General features: G+C 37.2%; 1 protein-coding gene across 21 annotated transcripts in view; it reads left to right on the forward strand.

The window, feature by feature from the left end:
• Nucleotides 1–22,820, forward strand: part of rims2a (regulating synaptic membrane exocytosis 2a) — a 190,092-nt gene that overhangs the window by 31,866 nt on the left and 135,406 nt on the right. For 17 of the 21 annotated variants that reach the window (XM_079893722.1, XM_079893732.1, XM_079893733.1 and 14 more), the window contains 3 exons: nucleotides 931–1,141; nucleotides 4,927–4,938; nucleotides 15,678–15,955. In XM_079893722.1, coding sequence (XP_079749848.1) covers nucleotides 931–1,141; nucleotides 4,927–4,938; nucleotides 15,678–15,955 — 501 coding nt within the window. The remainder of the gene's footprint in view (nucleotides 1–930; nucleotides 1,142–4,926; nucleotides 4,939–15,677; nucleotides 15,956–22,820) is intronic. The other 4 variants (XM_079893725.1, XM_079893713.1, XM_079893719.1 and 1 more) reach the window with 1 other exon arrangement.

A 22,820-nucleotide genomic window follows, 5' to 3' on the forward strand; every position in this document is an offset into this window, starting at 1 on the left:
GTCTCACTTGTGTCTTGTGTTTATATATATATATATATATATATATATATTAGCATTTTAGGATAAATAACTGAAATATGTTGATATTTGAATGAAACAAGTCTCATGAGCTATGAAAGAGCAATGTGTCCTGTTTCTTATAATGTTAAAGGGTTAGTTTACCCAAAAATGAAAATTCTGTCATTAATTACTCACCCTCATGTTGTTCCAAAACTGTAAGACTTTTGTTCATCTTCAGAACACAAATGAATATCTTTTTAATGAAATCTGAGAGCTTTCTGTCCCTCCATTGACAGCTACACAACTACCACTTTGACACTTCAAAAAGTTCATAAAGAGATCGTAAAACTGATCCATATTAATTGAGCGGTTTAGTCCACATTTTCTGAAGAGACTTGATTGCTTTATATGATGAACAGATTGAATTTAGGCTTTCATTCACATAAACATTCTTCAACTCACACATCAGTTGTGGTAAACAGAAGCTCAAACATGTACGCTTGACAATGGAGAACCAATGAGGTTCATTCTCGAGTTACGCATCACGTTTGACCTTTTGTTTATGTTCACTGATCAATGTTTAAATGTGAAGAAAAGCCTAAATTAAATCTGTTCATCATATAAAGTGATCGAGTCTCTTCAGAATATTTTGACTAAACCGCTCAATTCATATGAATTAGTTTATGATCTCTATGAATGTTTTGAAGCATCAAAGTGTCATTTGCGTAGCTGTCAATGGAGGGACAGAAAGCACTCGGATTTCATTAAAAAGATCAAGACAGTCTTACGGGTTTGGAACGACATGAGGGTGAGTAAATGATGACAGAATTTTCTAATTCTGGGTGAACTAACAGCTTTAAACTTGTAACATGTTTTCTTGCCGTGTTCTGATTGGCTGTGTTCTGATTGGCTGTGTTCTGTTCCCCGCAGGAAATTGCACCAGCAATTTGAAATGTATAAGGATCAGGTAAAGAAGATGGGGGACGAGGCACAGACCACCCAGGAGCAGAAGACTGACGCCCCCATCTGCGGAATCTGCCATAAAACCAAGTTTGCCGACGGCTGTGGCCACCTCTGTTCTTATTGCCAAACCAAGTTCTGTGCTCGCTGTGGAGGAAGAGTTTCACTACGCTCGAATAAGGTACAGCGTAACACAGACGTACACACAAGCACTGATAGTGTAGAGATGTGTTCAGAATAGAATACTAGTTGCTCACCACATACTGTGCACTTTACGCCATACACTGCCTAGTATTTTTTATAAATAACTTGTGAAGTGAGAAACGTTGCTAACGGTAGTATGCTACAATGATGCAACATGACCTTATTAGGCTGCATGTTTAACCAGCGAGTGGTGTCTCATTATCATCTTAGAAAATACATGGTTATTTTGCATTTTTAACCCTGTAAAGCTTGACATATGTGATGATAGTCAGAATTTTTTAACATTTTCAAGTTTATTGAACATTCATATTTGATACATATGGCTTTTATGGCTTATATGTGACCCTGGATCACGAAACCAGTCATAAGTCGCACGGGTATATTTGTGGCAATAGCCAACAATACATTGTACGGGTCAGAATTATTGATTTTTCTTTTATGCCAAAAATCATTAGGGTATTAAGTAAAGATCATCTTCCATTAAGATATTTTGTAAATTTCCTACCGTAAATATATAAAACATTTATTTTTGTGAGTGAATACAGCACAATCGTGAACATAAATGAACAACTTTAAAGGAGATTTTCTCAATGTTTCGATTGTTTTGCTCCTTCAGATTCCAGATCGGCCAAATATTGTCATATCCTAACAAACCATACATCAATGGAAAGCTTATTTATTCAGCTTTCAGGTGATGTATAAATCTCAATTTCCAAAAATTGCCCCATGTGACTGGTTTTGTGGACCAGGGTAACATATAGTATGATAGAGGAGAATTGTAAGCTCACACTCGAGGAGGAAAAACATCTCAATTTTATGCTGTGTTCACGGCATGTCGTAATTAAAAAAGCTCTCTGTATGTTTTCGGCGGGACTTTGCTGTCATACACCGATTGGAGTCGAACACGCCTTAAATCTGGTACAGCGGCCACACGTGGTACAAATTGTTGCTCTTAGAAAAATTGAAAAACAGAAAAAGTTTACAAGTTGTCATTACAAATTCAACAAGCACATGAAGGCTTTTTTACAGTTCAGAGCTGCATTTCTCAAAGGCATCGTGAGCTAAGTTGATCGTAGAGACCATTGGTGGCAATGGCTCTGTGCGATCTATAGGCTTACGATACTTTTGGGAAATGCATCCCAGAATCGTTACAGTCAGGGGCGGTAGGATTTGATCTTCAGGTGAGAATGTGTAGCAAGAGACTATTGCCTAAGTGTAAATTGTAAATTGTCACCACTATATTATAAGAAGTCAAAAGTACCCTACTATTACTTAAATTGGTACCAAGTCAATACAATAACTTTATAAACTATACAATGATACCAGTGTTTCTGCAGTACAGTTAATCGGTACACATTTAGGCTACTGTTTGACTAACAGAAATTTGTCATTGTATTATATTAACAAGTATTAAAGTTGAAATGAATGAATTTGAATGAAGTTACTTTCACAGTGGCTTGCACTTGGATGGCTTAAAATCACTTGAGTGTGTAGAATGATAAGACTTAAAAGATTAGTCCACTCCAGAATTACAATTTCCTGATAATTTACTCACCCCCATGCCATCCAAGATGTTCATGTCTTTCTTTCTTCAGTCGAAAAGAAATGAAGGTTTTTGAGGAAAACATTCCAGGATTTTTCTCCATATAGTGGACTTCAACGGGAACCAACAGGTTGAAGGTCCAAATTGCAGTTTCAATGCAGCTTCAAAGGGCTCTACACGATCCCGGCCGAGGAATAAGGGTCTTATATAGCGAAACGATTGGTTCCAAAAAAAAAAAATACTTTTTAACCACAAATGCTTATCTTGCGCTAGCTCTGCGATGCACGTCCACGACTTCATGCATTGCGTAGTCACGTTGTGACGTAGGTGGACGTAGGCTTAGCATCGAGCCAGTGTTTAAAAAGAGAATGTGCAAAGACTAAGTCAAATACCCTTTACAAAAGGGAGTTTTTCGTACTTTCGCCTACGTCACGTGTGACCTTTCCAACGTGATTACGTAATGCGTGCAAGACATGCATTTGTGGTTAAAAAGTATATACATTTTTATTGTTTTTTCTTAGAAAATGACCGATCGTTTCGCTAGATAAGACCCTTATTCCGGAAGAGCCCTTTGAAGCTGCGTTGAAATGCAATTTGGACCTTCAACCCGTTGGTTCCCGTTGAAGTCCACTATATGGAGAAAATCCTGGAATGTTTTCCTAAAAACCTTAATTTCTTTTCGACTGAAAAATGAAAGACATGAAGATCTTGGATGACATCGGGGAGAGTAAATTATCAGGAAGTTTTAATTCTGGTGTGGACTAATCCTTTAAAAAATGTGAAAATTATAAACTTTCTTGAAGCAATACTGGCCCATTCTTTCAGATAGGTGATTGTAGTTTTAGGGGGTTTGAGGCGACAGACAGTGGGGCTAAAGCCCTCCTTAAAACGGTCTATAACCGCCCCTAGTAACGGTAATTATGACATGGCTTGAACTCAACTTTATATAGACCATTTGGAAGAGGACGTCACAGTTATGTCACTGCAGTGCACTATGGTGGCAGAAGAACAAGTGGCAGTGATAACAAGTGGAAGAAAATGGACAAGAAAAAAAAAATGTCTTCATTTTTATAGCTTCTATAGACCTTACGTAGCCCCGCCTCTGTTCAGCACAGCGCTCATTATGCTCTATATGGTTTGTATTTCCACAGCATGAAGGTAAGATCTAACGGATTAATGAATGAACCCCTCCTTTTAAAATCTTACCCGTCTACTGACATTAATGACATCTGCTTCAAACATTACAATGCTTATGACTTTCGTTAACTCTAAAATAAGTAAATCCACTTCACCAGCTAATTACTCTTCAACAGTGAAGTCATAGAAATATACAGAGCTACCACAAAAATGGAAGTTCAAACTGAAAATTTAAAGATGACCGCGCCCTTGTTCTCTGGCACATAAGGTCTATAGACGTCTACTGTAGAACTGTCACTTTCTGCCACTAGGTAAGCTCCGCCCACAAAACATATCATCACCAAAATGGTGATCTATTCAAACGCTCAAACTGAGCAAAAATATGCCATTTGTTTTAATATATGATACAATCATAAGTCAAGATGATGTTAAAAACTGCATTTGATATCATTTATCAAATGATGTGTGCATTGCATTGTGGGATACAGTATTCATGAGTTTCGGTAGTATACTGCACTGAAAATGTGCATACTGTACTTAGTATGCATACTGCAAAAAAAGTTTGAGTAGTATTCTCAGTATATACAATATTTACAGGAGAGATAAAGGGTTTTTGAGAAATGTGACTGTTTATATATGCTAAAAGTTATGTTTTTTTGTTCAAATAAATGGAACTTATGAATGCATGATCTTTTACTTATGAAATTTCATACAGAAATCAGTCAGCTCTTTGTAACACGTCTGATCTTTCCTCCTGTGGAAGAGTTCTTTTCTCCCTGGCTGCTGAGGATTGAGCAGTGAACACAATGGCCACTAGAGGGTGATACTCCCTGTGTTTTGACCGAGGCGATGGATGTATCAGGACAGAAACTTCTTATCTAACCTTTTGATGTCTGTCTCCCAGCGCAGTCTTGGTGCTTTTAAATGACTTTGCTCAGAGTAATAAGCGGCGATGTGATTCGCTGCTGTAGTACATGAACATCTCTTTATGTGTGTCTGAATGTCACTCAGTTGTTCTCCCCTCTTCTTTTCCCCCCTTGTCTTTCTCTCTTGCTTTTCCTCCCTCTGTGGAATTGCAACAGGAGGATAAAGTGGTCAGAATCCTTTTTTCTTGTCTATGTTTTGATATTTAGCTTAGATAATTTCACATTAAAGGTGCTGTAAGCGATTACTATTATTATATAAATATAAATGTATAGTCTTTGGAGTAGCACACCTAAATCGAGCCTTGCAAAGGGAGAAAGGACATTGAAGGCTCTTTTTTTAGCCAACCAGAAACAAGCTTTGCTTGATTACTCTACATGTCTTTTTAGGATGGGTTTTTGGAGTGTGTGTGGTTAAAGTTACACTTTAAAAAAATTAAAGAAAATACACAATGATGATGTACATTTTTTTTAAAGCAGAATGGGATGACATTTGGCAACCATTTGTCTTTTACTTAAGCATCATTTTTAACAGTTTTTATACAATATACTTTTATTACAAAAATATATGAAATATACTTATATGTGTATATATATATATATATATATATATATATATGTGTGTGTGTGTGTGTGTGTGATTTAAAAAAAATCTAATTATAAGGTAATTCATATACTTTTAATTTATTAAAAATCAGTATTTTTAGAGTATTTTTCAAATTGTTATATTTTTATTTAATAACATTAAATTATATATATATATATATATATATATATATATTTATATTTTTAAATATATATTTTTTTATATATATATATTTTTATATACATATATTATATATATATATATTCGAGATATATATATTTTTTTATATTCATTTTATTTTTGATATATATAAATTTTTTGTCAATTTTGACAGTGAAAGCAAAATATTAGCAAAATGGCTGAAATCGCTTACAGAACCTGAACTAAATGAGAAATGGTTTTGATTCACATGGTCAACTGGTCGATGACATTGTATCACCCCTCATTTCAACATCAGCACCTTTTCATATAGTTTTACAAGGGAAAAACACATCAACAGCTTTGTATGAAACAACTTTGTGAATGCTTTCAATCTTGTTGTGGTTATTACAAAAAGGAAAAATCGTGTTATCATGTTTCCATATTTCCTCGAATTTGATAACATCACTAAGATATTTTTTATTTTCTTTATCTTTTGCTTTAAATCGCCTGCTTCAGATGTTTCGCATGAGAAAACAACCTCAGTAATCTCACATTCTGTATATTCCTTTTATAGTTTCAGTTTATTAACAAAGTTGATCCTTAAATGAGAACTCACTGAGCAATTAAACAGCGACCTCTTTATTGTGTGTGTTGTTTTGTCTGCATGAGTACAGTGTAGTAAAAGTGTTGCGTCCGGGTCCAGGCTGGCCGGCAGCGCAGCTCTTTGTGCAGAAGGACAATAGAAATGCTCTCGTGTTCCCTTGAGCACAGATGGTGATGCAGCAGGTTCACGTGGAGTGTTACCTGTCACACACGTCCCGCTTCAGAGTTATGCCGATCCCTATGCATCTCACTCACACAAACCTGTGGGTCTAACTCGTCTTGATAAAGCCCAGTAATATGGAAGTATATGGGTGAATCTCATGGAAACATGCCCAGGGGTCTCATTTATAAAACTGTGCGTAGGAACCTTACTAAAAGTGTACGTGCGCCCGAAAGCCAAAAATGGCGTACGCCAAAAAATATTCAGATTTATAAAACCGTTCGTACGCCAGAACCTGCGCAGAATTCACTTTATAAATCCCAGTCAGAGGAAGATTGTGCGTACATGCGTCTCCTCCCCGAAATAACCATATATGGAGCTTACAACGCCTAGTTTTACTATGCAGATCCTCATCTGCATATCATTTGCATATGATTATTCATCCACGTGATAACGTTTAACGGTACAAGACACATTACATTAATAAAAATCAAGTAGTTGCCTATGTTTGCCTTGTTTTTGAATACATAAATCAAATAGTGTAAAATACATTTCAGAGAAAGTTTTTCTCAATCTTTTCCACTGGCCGAATTTTATTTTTAATTGATTTATATTTTTAATGTAAACAGATAGGCCTTGGGCATTATTTGCACGAAACTATTTTCTCAGACAATCTTGTATTATCATGATAAGAAATTATCTCTGTGGTTAAAACATTAAAACACAGCATGCCACAGGAAAAGTGTTCAAAAACATCGCATCCACAACAAATATTTCTATTGACTGAATTTGAATATAAAAATGTTGTAACTTCTCAGTAATGATTTCATGTTTAAGTGCTTAACTCCATTAATTTGAATGGCATATTTAATCTAAATGTTTATATCAGAAGTAGGCTAAAACATAGTTTAAATCATTATTTTATTTATTTAAACTGTTATTTGCGTCAGTTTCACTAAACGGCTCAACACGCTCGCTGGCGCGGACATTTAAGAAGGAATGGATATTTGCTTCAAGTGACAGGCTTGGTGAGTGAAATTATATTTGTATTATCTTTCTGTATATGTTTAATTTCTTTCGATTTTCTGTCTAAAAGTGACCAAAAATACACTTAACTCCAGCTCACCATCGGTGTCGCCAATTCCCTTTGTCTCCAGAATGTGCGTACACACGGCTCAAAGTTTGCTTAAAGGTGCGCACATTCTCCCGTCAAGTTTGTTTTTTATAGATCACAACCTTTGCGTGGGAACTGGCGTACGTACGTTTCCAGCCCCGTTTTGTGCGTACGTACGCTTTATAAATGAGACCCCAGGTCATTCAAAAACTTGGAAAAATAAAAGATATTTAAACATATTTATGTTTTGCATAAAGAAAAGGCTGTTCATTATCATAATGTGTCTATATACAGTATATATATCCAATTATGTTAATTATATTATATTAAAAATGCAATTATGTTTTCCATAAAGTAAACAAAGGATATTCACTATCATAATGTGTCCAGATGTATAAATATAAAATTCAAAAATATAAAATTACATTTTCCATAAAAAAGAGAATGTTTCCAGATGTATAAATATAAAATTAAAAATCTATTAAATAATTTTCCATAAAAAATGAAGGCTATTCATTACCATAATGTGTCAAGATGTATAAATATAAAATATAACATTTAAAAAATATATATATATGTTTTCCATAAAGTAAACGGCCATTCATTACCATAATGTAAAAATATAATATAAAATTACATTTTCCATTAAAAAAAATGAAAGCTATTCATTACCATAATGTTTCCAGATGTATAAATATAAAATTAAAAATCTATTAATTAGTTTTCCATAAAAAAAGAAGGCTATTCATTAGCATAATGTGTCAAGATGTGTAAATATAAAACATAAAAAAAAAAAATATATATATATATATATATATATATATGTTTTCCATAAAGTAAACGGCCATTCATTACCATAAAGTGTCCTGATGTAAATGTGAAATTAAAAAAATATATATAAAATTATGTTTTCCATAAAATGAAAGCTGTTCATTTCCATAATGAATATAGCTAAAAAATCTGAGTACAGTTTGAGACAATATTGTGATCTATTCTGACACTCTAAAGGAGGTATGTGTTGTTATTGGGGTGTTTTTCTCAGTATAAAAATCTGAGAAGCAGAAGGTAAAAGTCTCAGTTTGTTTAATCTAATAGAACTAATAGAGAAAAAAGAGATATTAAGATATCAGAGATATGTTTGCCTGATATTTGGGCTCTGGGTTCTCTGCTCCGTAGTTCTGTTTCCTTTCGTTTTCCGGTACTGGAGATCTGTTGTACTGTATCTCAGCATTGGCAGGGCCGTGTCGAGCTTTTATCCGGTTGCCCAGCAGAGGATTGAATTGCTGGACGATTCTTAGTGACTGGATTCTGTTTCTGCCCTCTGTGGTTTACTCCATTAAGACCGTGATACACCAAGCTGACGTAAGAACCTGCGGCGACGAAAGCCTACAGTAGCATGTGCGTTCTGCACCTATATCAACTGTCTATACCAGCAGGTATCAATAGTCTGTATTCATCATTCAAGAGAGAAACTGAAACTATAGGACTGAAGAAATACAAACCATAAACAAAGCAGCGCTTGCTTACCATTTGAATATCAATCATTCTGATAATAACTGAAGGCTGTTTACGCTCGTTCCGTTCTGCTTAGACAGTACAAAAGTATATTGTTGTTGATGTTTCACTGGCCGCATTGACAGTTTTGGACTTTAAAATTAAAAGCATTTACTTATCAGTGCCTTTGTAGCAAAACTAAAACCATTAACAGATGTTTTTGCTAATTGAAATAAAGCTGAAATAAACTGAAATATAAATTTAAAACTTAAACTTGAAAATTAGAAATGTGGCAACTTACTGAAGTTAAATAATGTTACTGAAATGCATTTTTATTTGAAGTACTAAAATAACTCAAACTGAAATAGAAACAAATTAAAGCTAAATAGAAATAATAAAAAATTAGCAAAGTGCATATTAAAATTACTATAGATTGAAAATCTATTGCATTTAAAACAGTTTTATTCATTTCTAAATAAACTTTAGTGGCAGTGAAGTTAGATATCTTGGCTATCATTTCCCATCTTCATCACGCAGATTTCGGATGGATATTTATTCCGTCAGTCGTAGTGAACGCAGACATTGCCTCATGTTTGTCGCCAGATCTCGACTCAGCTCCACTATCATGTTCCAGTGTGTGATGTCCGACAGCTCCCCTCGCTGCACGAGACACCGGGAGCTGTAAATATTGATGCCGTCTCAGACAACAGGATCTCTTTCACCACAACTGTCAGCATTTGGTAAAGAGAAGAAATTGCTGATGGAAAAAGAGCCGATTTCACCACTGATGCTTTTCACTTACACTGAAGCTAGTGGGTAAAATTGGGGCAAACTGCTGCCTGGATCTACTTTTATTTTCGTATTTTTTTTTATGTGCAAGATTTAAAGGAATAGTTAACGCAAAAATTAAAACCTTTTTTGTGATTTACTCATCCTCGTGTCGTTCCAACGAGATACACACTTGATCACTTGCCAAATCTGTTTCGCCAATATGCTATATGGAGAAAACTGATCCTAGAAGAGCAGTTATGGGCAGCTTTTCCCTCTAAAACCTTGCCCAGCCTTACACACGCTCTGCCTATGCTCATGCCTGTAAATAGTTTTTATTTAATATTTTTGTTATGCTTGTGTAACGGAGGCAAGCTAGTAAGAGCTGTGCATGTAAACCTCACTCCCCTAGCCTCAAAAAGCGACTGACGCTAGAAACTGCGGTCTTTAGCGTCCTTCTCAGTGTGCTCGCCTCCCATGCCGAAGACGCAGGTTCAAATGCCGCTCGGAACGGGTTGATCAGTGACCCGTATGGGAGTGAGGTTTAGGGGGGTGAGTGTAACAGAGGCAAGCTAGTAAGAGCTGGGCGTATAAACCTCACTCCCCTGATCTCAAGAGGTGTGCTGGCACCGTATTTGTATTTGGTGCCGTGACCCGTATGGGAGTGAGGTTTAGGGGGGTGAGTGTAACAGAGGCAAGCTAGTAAGAGCTGGGCATATAAACCTCACTCCCCTGATCTCAAGAGGTGTGCTGGTGCCGTATTTGTATTTGGTGCCGTGACCCGTATGGGAGTGAGGTTTAGGGGGGTGAGTGTAACAGAGGCAAGCTAGTAAGAGCTGGGCGTATAAACCTCACTCCCCTGATCTCAAGAGGTGTGCTGGCACCGTATTTGTATTTGGTGCCGTGACCCGTATGGGAGTAAGGTTTAGGGGGGTGAGTGTAACAGAGGCAAGCTAGTAAGAGCTGGGCATATAAACCTCACTCCCCTGATCTCAAGAGGTGTGCTGGTGCCGTATTTGTATTTGGTGCCGTGACCCGTATGGGAGTGAGGTTTAGGGGGGTGAGTGTAACAGAGGCAAGCTAGTAAGAGCTAGGCGTATAAACCTCACTCCCCTGATGTCAAGAGGTGTGCTGGCGACTGATGCTAGAAACTGCGGTCTTTAGCATCCTTGTTAGTGCGCCCGCCTCCCATGCCGGAGACGCAGGTTCGAATTCCGCTCGGAGTGGGTTGAGTAGGATCGTTTACACTTGTTGCTTTTGTGTAATAGACGAATGACAATGTATTTGTTTTTAGATAATTTTATTTAGCGGGAGTCGGTCAAATCGTTTTATTCTCTAAAATCGAGTTTCTTACACACTTATTTAGCTTATTTTATCTTCTTCTGCGCCACACTCTGTTTTGTTGGGTCCCATGCCTCTACTTTGGGCTTTTACCCTCAGAAATATTCACTGGATTATAAAGTGTGACAACTAGCCCCAGTCTCCCGTATATGATTAGTTCTTATTTTACTTCTATATAGGGCAGTAGACAGGTGACAGGAAGTGGTAGGGAGAACAGGTGGGGTTTGCTCAGGAAGTGACCACCAGGCTACGCCCACAGCAAAAAATGAGTTTAAAACATGTTTAAAAATTAGAGACATTTTTATGAATGAAAACAGTGCCAAAGATTACTTATACAGTGATTGGTTTTGCAACTTTACTATCTGATGTACATCCGTGATTTAACATCTTGATGCTGAAGTTAGTGCTTCTATCTTCATCAGCGTCCTTTGAAGAGAGTTAGTGAGCGTTGTGCATGAGTAATGAGTCAGACTCAGCCCCAGTGGAGCTGCGCGCTCACATGCATCGGTAATGAGACCCGTGTTAGTGATGCTCAGCGACAAAAACATGATTATGTGCCGCTGCGATCGCTCAATCGTCTTCCTGCACAAGCAATTGCTTTTATTTCACTGCTTATTATTTTTGACAACTTAGATTGATCTCAGGATTAATCTTTTTTGAACTGAAGCACAATCTTGACAGCTGAAGGAGCATTTGATCCCCAACTCTCAAAGGTCAACCGTTACGCAGGACTTTGGCATATAAAACCGTGTGAAGCAGTCTGTGAGTTCTGAATTCAGTTATTGGAACATCAGTTTTATCCAACTGGACCAAACAATACGCAGCTGACATGGGTAAGCATGGCAACAATGATTATCGTTAAGCTTTAATTATGTTATTGAGATTTGGGCAATGAGAAAAAAAGCTGCATATTGTTATTTGGAAAACTGTTAATCATTAAAAAAAGATGATTTTCTTGATTTGTTCTTTTAATCTTAACAGCTTGTTGTAACCGGTTCTCATAATCTAAACAGCTTGAATTATTAAATCATACTGATCTTTAATTTGCATATTGATCTTTAATATTTCAGCTAATAATAGAGACATTGTTCGACAACGTGACATACCCGTAGAGAACTGAGCTGCATATGTTCTTTTCCTCTTAGAGATCTGTCTATTTTGATTCTGTCACTGCATAATTAACACTGCTTAACAGATCCTTATTAAGTTCAGAGAAAAATAAAACCTAAGAATATGCATCCAGTCTATTACAAGCTGCTGGGCTCTAAATATAGAACCTCATTAATTATTCATATTCCACCTGCAGGCAGTGTTTTAGCTGGTGAATGATAACGCTCCCCTCATCATGAACTTCCTTACTTTTATCAAACATCTATAAAATATTCAGCGGCCCAGGACAGCCTCTCCGGTTATTCTGTATACAGTAATATTCTAGCTCCATATTAATGTTTATATTTTACATACAGTACCTCTCAGAGGTAGTTAGGGAACCAAATATCATGTTTTACAAATTGCAAATATTGCATTAATTAAAAATGATTTATTTATGTATGTATTTATTTATTTAAAGAAATAAGCATTGTAAGCATTATTGGCATTGCTGTGTATATTTATAGGTCGATCATTTGATGGTCTTGATTAATTGTCTGCATGAAGGCACTGAATTGTGTAATGTTTGTTGCATAACCCAATGTTTTTCTCTGGGTAAAATAATTAAATACTGACAATAATTCAATTTTGCCAAAACAAAATGAAACCTGTTCAAAATATAGCTGGGCTCGACAATACGGACTGCCTGGTGCAGCGTGAACAACACTTGGGACAACTGACGGGACATTTACTGTCCCAGTCAGACCAGTGCTGCATCGTCACAAAAGTTTATCATGTGCACTTGTTTTTTAGCCTTGTCTATTTAGATATTCAATTGCAAGACGGTGCAAAAGAGAACTCATTTTGGTACTCGCTGTGTACCAAAATCCAAAGCGCATGCCCAGAAAGCAGTGTCAGACAGCGTGAATATACTTAATTGAGTTCTCTTTCGATTATTCTTGCTCTGAAATGGACAAATTCACACAAAATGATATCAAAATGCCCATCTTGGCAAGTATCCTAGTGTAAACAGTCGGTTTTGGCTTAAGTGAGCCTAAACAGCTGAGAAATAAAACTCATGTGTGTATCAGTGTATTGGATTTGTGCGGCTCTTAAAGTGACAGCAGCCTAATATTCCTGCTTCGCTGCTGTCTGTTTTAATGTTAATCACACAACAAAAGACAAAAAATTAAATACAATTTAATACATTTTATTAAAAAACTTTAATAAGGATTAATATATATTTAATTTATACAGCAGTGTTATCTTATTTCATATCTTTATTCTGTTGTATTTATGTATTTATGTTGGCCTGTTGAATGTTAAATGGATCCAATTAATGTTCAATGAAGATGATTTGATGATGCAGGAATAAACTAGCTAGTATACCTTAATGCATGCATTTTTGAACTTTGCTAATTTAAAACATGATCAAAACAGTAATCTATTTGAATGAAAAAAGTTATATCATTATCGAAATCGGCCAATAGTTGTTTGTTAAAATCCAGTATTGAAATAAGCAGTTTTCCCCCAAAACACACAATGTAAATAAAATGATTTTTATTTGTATCGGCATTAGATGTATAAATACTATATTATATTATATTATATTATATTATATTATATTATATTATATTATATTATATTATATTATATTATATAGTGTGTCAATATGATATCAATATTTTTTTCATTTACTTTAATTCTTATGTAAATAATGAAATATATATTTTTTATTATCTAATATTTATTTTCTCTCTCTTTTGATTTTGGGGTGAAACATGACCCTGACATGTTCTTGACAGGCTTCATGAGATTCACCCAGAAAGGTCCCCTGTCATTTGACACCAATGACAGCTCACTCAGCACTTTATAAATTTTTCACTCACACATCTTTTCGCTTGTCTATCGCTGACTGACCAAACATTCATCACAATAACACTCACATCCATCTGCGATATGTTTCAGAGCCGGTCGCAGTGCAATTCCTCACTGTGATCTTATCAAAATCCAGTTGAAAGAGGTGACCTTTTCACTTTATTGTATATGATAGGGCAGCTCATACACCAACTTTTCAAGTTTCATAATAATTATTGGTTTTAGATATACTGTGGGGTCTCATCATCAAATAAATTCTGTCATCATTTATTTATTGTAATGCTCACTTTCTTCTGAAGAACACAGAGCAGCTATTTTCATACAGTGAAAGTAAATGAATGCCAACCAGGGGCTGTCAACCTTTTAAAAAAAATCACCATTACAGTAATCCGTACAGTTCGACTTGTGCATTATATTCCAAGCCTTTATGTGAGGAACAGACCGCCACTCCTTTGTTTAGGAAAATTGTGGAATAATTAAAATTTCCTAGTCCATTTCTTTTGTGAGATGCATCATTTCCGGGGGCCGATGTGGCATTTTGTATTCAGGCTGGATGGATGGAAGCCTCTGTGTGAGAGCAGGTTTAATTACCACCAGCAAACTGGATGGGATGCCAACTGGCTGCTAAGCTCATTTTTGTCAGGCAAATAATGAGGTCAGGCTGCCATGCCCTCAGTGATGGTGGGACATGAACATTCAAGAGGTGTTCAGACTGCAGTGTTGAAAGCAGGAGTTTTGAGAGGTTATTAAGGTACAGTTAGACCTGAGTACAGTAATAATCACCAGTTGTTTCCAAACACCTTCCACCCCACTCCACATCTGCTATAGAGTGCTGTAGTGTGGCTTTATTTTTGTAGGCTAACCTAGAAGTTAGCATTATGGTTCCCTCGATGAAAACCCAACTGGATTTTTCCATTGGATTAATTCAAACCAATAAAAGTTCCTGATTCTTACGCATTTGGTTAATAATGATAACCTTCTCAAATGAACACATGCAACTTTTATGAATTGTGATGCCTAAATACAATTGCTAGAAGTAAAAATGGTCGCACAACTCCAATGTCTCTAGCATTGTGCTTCAGTCAACTCTTTCAAATCTTTAAACATTTTCCCTGAAAGTTCGGGTTAGAATAGTTTACATGAGTGTGGTTATAAACACAACAAGGCTGTGTTTGCGGACTATTGATTGCGATTATGTTTAATGTCCCTGACAACCTCTTAGCCACTTGTTAGTAACTACCTTTTTCTAGAACGGTATAACTTAAAAAAAAAAAAAAATGAAAAAAACAACAACAATGTATGAAAAAGTGATATGAAATGAAAAATATTCATTTAATCGGAACCAGTGCTTAATTGCTAACTTGTTAATTGGCCTTCAAAAATATGTCATCCCTGCAGGACTCGATTAGTCAGACAAACCAGGTAGCTCCACCCCCAAACTCATGCCATTGGTTGAGTCAGAATTGTTTTGCATTCATCATTTCCTCTCACATGTACTCTGATAGTTTTGTTTGTCAGCCGCACCAGCATCACAGTTTCCTGAACCTGTTTGTTGTGGGACCTGCGTACAAGGTTCTGGACAAATATCCCAATTTTCACTGACTTCAAAGTTGAAACCGAAATGACTGAATGACTCGCTTCTCCCACAACAGCAAGTTTTCATCCGTCTCATTTGGGGTTTTGACCTCTGTCTCGTGTTCTCCTTTGGTTCTAACTTCCTGTTCTGTCACTATCAGGTGATGTGGGTATGCAACCTGTGCCGAAAACAACAAGAAATCCTCACCAAGTCAGGGGCCTGGTTCTACAGCGGCCCAGGGGACGCCCTGCCCCCGGGTGCGAGTGACCCTCGGCGCCGCCACGAAGAGGCTCCGCAGGAGAAGAAGGCCAAACTGCAGGAAGCCCCGCTGCTGTACCAGGGGCCTCCAGGGGACCGCAGCCGTGCTCCAGGACTCTTGCGCCAGGCGTCCCTCAACAACGACTCTGGTCTGAAGCCCAACGACCCTCTGAGCAACAGGTGAGTTCATGTGTTTTTAGAGTGTGTCTACGATGTTTAAAAGTTCGAACTTGCATTGAAAAGCATTCACTCATCTTCAATATGTCAAAGACATCGAGTGATCCAATTTAAAGTTGTTCATAGATTGCATTGGTCTAAAGTAAAACTGGCAAAATTTAAATCAGACATAGATCCTCACTGTGATAGATGTGAAGTCGAACCAGGCACTCTGTCTCACATGTTTTGGTTCTGTCCAAAACTTGAAGATTTTTGGAAGTCTATATTTAAATTTATTTCTGACACATTGGGGACAGTCGTAGAACCTGATGCCATGATCTCTGTATTCGGCATTGTACCGCAGCACTTTCACTTAAATCAAAACAACAAAAGCCTCATAGCATTTACTGTACCACTCTTTTAGCTCGACGGCAGATACTGTTTAAATGGAAAGATAAGTCTCCTCCAACTTTTAAAATGTGGCTCATTGATCTTTTATACAATCTGACCATGGAAAAAATAAGGTATGCTACAGCAGGCTGTGCCAATAAATTTTTTGATATATGGCAACCGGTTCTGGACCAAATTAGGAAGGTGGATCCCTCTCTAATCTCAATTTCAGAGGAGTAATCTACTGTACGTACTTGTGCTTTCTTCTCTAAAACATGTTAATGATTGTTTGTGATTTTATATATAATGATTTTTTTTTTCTCAAATTAATGTGTATTGGTGCAACAGGTGGGGATTGTTCGTGGGTGGGTTGGTTAACATAAAAAGAAAATGTATTGTAAAGTCTATCTTATGTTTGATAAGATGTCCAATAAAAACACTTTGAGAAAAAAAAAAGTTCGAACTTGCAAATAGATGCGTTTAGAAATCATTATTCCTTGTGAGCAGCTGCAGTCTTCAAGTTATTCTTGTTACTTTTTAAGAAGCTGAAATAATTTGCCCAAAGTGACTGTATTTGTTAATTATATTAAGAACTTGATGGGTAAAGTTGTTCTGGTCAGGATAAACTTTGATGTTAATATGACAAAGCTTGGTCTAAATGTTTGTCTAAAAGTCCCTGTAGAAATACTGAGACAGACAGGAGATAATATGCAAGGACATTGCTAGGGTGTTCTGGGTGGTTGCTAGGTTGTTACTAAGTGGTTGCTAAGGTGTTCTAAATGGTTGCTGTGGTATACTTGGTCGTTGCTGGGCAAAGTGGTTGCTATGGTGATGCTAGGTAGTAGCTTAGTATTTCTGGGTCATAACTAGGGTGTTGCTAAGCAGTTTCTAAGGTGTTCTGGATGGTTTCTAGGACATTGCTAGGTGGATGTTATGGTGGTTTGGGTTGTTACTAAGATTGATTGGCTGTTTTGGGTGGTTTCTAGACATTTTTAAATGGTTGGTAGGTGTTTGTTAGGGTATTCTTGGTGGTTGCTAGACTAAGGCCATGTCCACACTAATACGTTTTCGTTTGAAAACGTATATTTTTCTCTCCGTTTTAGCCTTCCGTCCACACTGAGACAGCGTTTTTATTAATGAAATCTAAGCTTTTTGAAAACGCACTCCAAAGTGGATACATTTGAAAACGTCGTTTTCACGTTGTAGTGTGGACTGTGAAACCGGTGGTATTTAAAAACGATGACGTAAATTTAGTCATGTGACGCATATTGTACCAATAGATATTCATGTTTATACCAGTATTGTGCCTGTTATGTGCTATTCACTTTCACACTGTTGCTAAAAATATTCTACATTGCACACTCTTCACATCACAGTCCTGCAAAGATGACAGAATTTACTCACATTTGCTGTCCTGCGGCAATACATGAGAGCAGTTGCGTTTTAGACCAAACATATGGTGACTGCGTGCGACCTGGACCGCATCAGTGAATGATGAGATATTTTACTAAATAAAATGATCCTGTCAGAAGAATTGCGTGATAACTTGCGGTTTTACGCATGCGCAGTAAGGTGAATTTAGCGTTTTCAGGCGTTTTTCAAAAGTTTCTCATCCACACCGAAACGTCCGAAACGTTAATGTGGACAGAGAGTGTTTATAAACGAAAATGCCGTTTTTAAATGTATCCGGATTAATGTAGACGTATCCTAAGTGGTTTCAGTGGTGCTGCTAGGCGCAGTTGCTTGAGTTTTCTGCGCGGTTACTAGGGTGTTGCTATGCAGCTGCTAAGGTGTTCTGGGTGGTTGCTAGGACATTGCTAGGCAAGTTACCATGGTGATTTAAATCGCTGTCACGTGGCTGCTATGGTTGTTTAAGTAGTTGCTAGGGTGTTTTGGGTGGTTGCCTGGCTAAGTGATTGCTATGATGCTGCTAGGCAGTTGCTTGGTTTTTGTCTGTGTTTACTTGTAGAATGTTTTAGAATGTTACTAGCAGGTGTTCTGGGTGGTTGCTAGGACATTGCTAGATGTTTGCTATGGTGGTTTGAGTAGTTGCTAGGATGCTGCTAGGGTGTTTTGGGTGGTTGCTGCTTAATAGGGCATTTTAGGAAGTTGCTAGGGTGTTACTAAGGCAATAAACTAGGTTTCTAGGGCATTGCTAGTTGGTTAATGATAGATAGATAGATAGATAGATAGATAGATAGATAGATAGATAGAGCAAATGAATGTTAGATAGATAGATAGATGGTGAAACCTGCTCTAGAAAAAAATGCAGTGAGTCAAAACACATTTATCAAACATTACACCTCTAATCTGCAGGGCGATGCTAGTGCCCTGTGAGCAGTGAGTGTGATTCCATCTTTTCCCACACAGTGGCGGTGTCTCTCTGAGCCCTGGTATCAAATTCTCTCCCTCTTTTGCTGGGATGTCTGTATCAGCTTCATTGCTCAGGGGTCAGAGGTCAGTCCTGGAGAGATGTCTCCATAGAAACAGATGCCTGCTCCCTTGAATCCGAGGCGACCGCTGTGTGTTAGTTTGATTTTCCGTTCCTGAATACCTGTGGAGGAGAGGAATGTTGGGCATGTGCCACAGGGATGGGGCTGATCTCACCTGCTGTTAGTGTGTGTTGTGTTGACATGAGCACATTTGAATGACAAACCCTTGAAATGAAAATTGCACATTTCGACTTAGTGATTTAGTATAGAAATGTACTGTCGTCACTTATTTATTGGTTTACACATGTCAGATGTTTATTGGCAGTTTCAGCACATCTCATTGTTTTTAAGACAAGTGTCAAGTAAAAAAAAAAAAAACATTTATGATTGTATTTGAACCGACTAGGTGAAGTACACACAGGACATGGACGTTAACATTTAAAAGTTTGAGGTCAGTACGATTTTTTAATGTTTTTATGTTCTCAATTATTTGATCAAAAATATGGTTAAAACAGTAATATTTTAACCATAATATTGGTGAAATATTATTGCAATTTAAAATGTAATTTATTCCTGTGATGCATAGCTGAATTTTTAGCATCATTACTCTAGTCTTCAGTGTCACATGATCCTTCATGAGATCCAGAATGAGAAATCATTCTGATATGCTAATTTGCTGCTCAAGAAACATTTCTTATTATTATCAATGTTGAAAAGCAGTAAAGGTAGAAAATAGTAAATTTGTGAACAAGTGCACAGAAAATCTGATGAGAAGCTGAAGTGCAGAGTGATGTCATCAAAATCATTGATCCATATTGGCAGAAGTGATAGACTAAGTTTTGAATGCTTACTGTATATCTTTTAAATGTGAATTCTGTCATTGTTTTGGAGCACACTAGCTTATAGATAAGGCTAAAAAAACTTAAATGAATATTATTTTGTGGAAACCATGAAACATTTCAGGATTATTTGATGAAAAGAAAGTTCAAAAGGACAGTGTTTATTTGAAATACAAATCTTTTGTAACATTATAAATGTCTTTAGGCTACTGTCATTTTTGATTCATTTTATGTGTGCTGCATAAAAGTATCAATAAAAAAATAAGAAAGCAAACAATCTGACCCCAATCTTGGGAATCCTGGGAACCAAACCCATGACCTTGGCGCAACTAGCTCAGACTCAAAAACATTTACAATTTTAGAAATGCATCCCATTTCTTTATCATATTCTAATATTCTTTACCATCAGATATTTGAACACAAGGACTTATATTCTAGATACTCGTGCCCATTCCTATAGTTTTTTTTATGGTGCAATGCATGTTTTTTCCCTCCTCCCTGGCTTCTTTACCTGGCAGATGTCCGTGAAAGGCTCAGGACAGCAGGTGAGCTTTAAGCTGCTTTTTCACGGATGCCGTCTGACATTTCCTGTAGAACACGACGAGTGTGCTGTGAAATGTATAAAAAGCTACTGTAACAGCAGTGCTGTTCTTTTCGATCAGATCGGTTCATATAGCATGTTCTGTCACGAAAACTGTAAATGCTCATTTGCACTTTCTGTCTGAATTAACGTTAGACCCAAAAGGTTAGATGTTCAAAATGGGCCTGCCATATGGTAGCGAGGCAGCATCTGATTTGTTCTGTGTTGTGTAACAGAGAGTGTTATAGTTCTGTATTAGTCTTGACTTTACACAACTACGAAACGAAAGTGAGCAGCTGCTTGGAAAGTTTGTGCAATAAGAGGCATTTTGTTGGTCTCTCCGCTTCCATAAATACTTTGCTAACATTAGCTTGTGGAAGGTAACATCTTCAAAAAACAGGTTAGTTTACCCAAAAGTAAAAATTTAAAGTGTCATTTACTCACACTTAAAGGGATAGTTCACTTTGAAATTAAATTTTGGTATGTTTTAGCTTACCTCAAGGGCATCCAAGATGTAGGTGTCTTTGTTTCCGCAGTAGTTTCAATTTTGATATTTTTAGGTCAAACCGTTCTTGTCTGTCAGTCATAATGCAGGTCTATGGTCACGGTCTCAAAGAGCATGCACAGAGAAGTCCAAATTAAACAATTCCCCATCGTAACATTGATGGCCTAAGACATGAAACGAGCGGTTTGTGTGAGAAAACGAACAGTATTTATATTGTTTTTACCTCTTGTACACAACCACATCCAAGTGATCTGAGGGTGCGCGCGCTTCCGGCGCTTTCTTCTTCTTGTTTTTTTTTTTACGGCGGATCGCAAACAAATATGTGCATTACCGCACCTATCCCAGAAATGGACCATTGACACTTTCCTATACTTCTTTAACCTATCAACCGACATAAATTCCCCTTATTTACCCGCATAGAGGCTTAATAGAATTTCATCTGGCGCCGCATGTTCAGCTCCTCCGTCCACTCTCAGCCCCCATGACAGGAAAAAAAACCCTGCGTCCAAGTGATCTGAGGGCGCGCGCGCTTCCTGGTGTGTGACGTGTGCGCGCTGCACAAGCGCCGGAATTAAATGAGGTTTTTTTTTTCCTGTCATGGGGGAGAAATGGTCATTTTTCCGCAGCGCCGGATGAAATTCTATGAATCCTCTCTGCGGGTAAATAAGGGGAATTTATGTCGGTTGATAGGTTAAAGAAGTATAGGAAAGTGTCAATGGTCCATTTCTGGGATAGGTGCGGTAATGCACATATTTGTTTGCGATCCGCCGTAAAAAAAAAAACAAGAAGAAGAAAGCGCCGGAAGCGCGCGCACCCTCAGATCACTTGGATGTGGTTGTGTACAAGAGGTAAAAACAATATAAATACTGTTCGTTTTCTCACACAAACCGCTCGTTTCATGTCTTAGGCCATCAATGTGTACTTACGATGGGGAATTGTTTAATTTGGACTTCTCTGTGCATGCTCTTTGAGACCGTGACCATAGACCTGCATTATATGACTGACAGACAAGAACGGTTTGACCTAAAAATATCAAAATTGAAACTTCTGCGGAAACAAAGACACCTACATCTTGGATGCCCTTGAGGTAAGCTAAAACATACCAAAATTGAATTTCAAAGTGAACTATCCCTTTAAATCTTATTTGTGTTCACATATATTTAATTATTCTGTTTGAAGATGCATTTATTAAGGACTTAGTTACACTTAAAAACACAGACAGCAACATAGTGTCGGGCCACATCTGGATTCAACATGTGTCCAGATGTGGGCCGGATCTGGGCCGACACTATGTGCTGTCTGGGAATAAAGGTTCTTTATTGGCATTGGTGGTTCCATGAAAAACCTTTAACATCAATGGAACCTTTCCACTGCACAAAAGGTTCTTTATGGTGTAAAAATGTTCTTAAGATAATAACAGATAACAGAGATTTCTGTTTCCACCCCAAATCTCGCCATAAAATGGTCAAAATGGACAATTCTTATTTTTTATGGAATATTGCAGTATTTATTATATATTATTTATCTGTGCACATCTTAATTTATTTTTTACATTTTAAATTCACATGCTCTCATAATCTTTAATCAAAATAACTTCCCTCCCTTCTCTGATGATGTCTACTGGCGCGAGGGCGGAGCAACCTGTCACTCACATGACATCGACCAATAGCAAACCACAACCATCCAATCAATTGCTGATGGACAAAATCAAGTCCCGCCCTACATTTTTTCTTGCTTAGGTTTTTTATTTGCTGGAGGAAACCGAAAAATCAAGGCGTTAAACTGTAAAAACAGTCGCAAGCTTCATACAAAATGAATAAAAAAAAGTTCATATAATATTTAGTTTGACCTCTCAAGGTCGACGATCAACATTTTATGAAGGTTAGAGTGTCTGTGTGGAAAAATAATAATAAAAAAGACTGTTTTTTTAATAATTTCAAGCCCTACTTCTGTCCAAGGGAAGTGGCAGGGGTGTTTTGGGGTTAACTGCTGTCAAAGTGGATAAGAACGGCCTGACCGTTTACCGGCAGACTGTGTTAAATAGTTTGATGCCCAGGAATAGAGCTCAGGAAATCACTGAAAAGCACTTCCATTAATCTTAAAGAATGTTTAAATTAACTCTGATTCTCCTCTCATGAAAAAG

The sequence above is a fragment of the Squalius cephalus genome (genome assembly GCF_949319135.1).
Source record: "Squalius cephalus genome assembly, chromosome: 15".
Taxonomy (NCBI): domain Eukaryota; kingdom Metazoa; phylum Chordata; class Actinopteri; order Cypriniformes; family Leuciscidae; genus Squalius; species Squalius cephalus.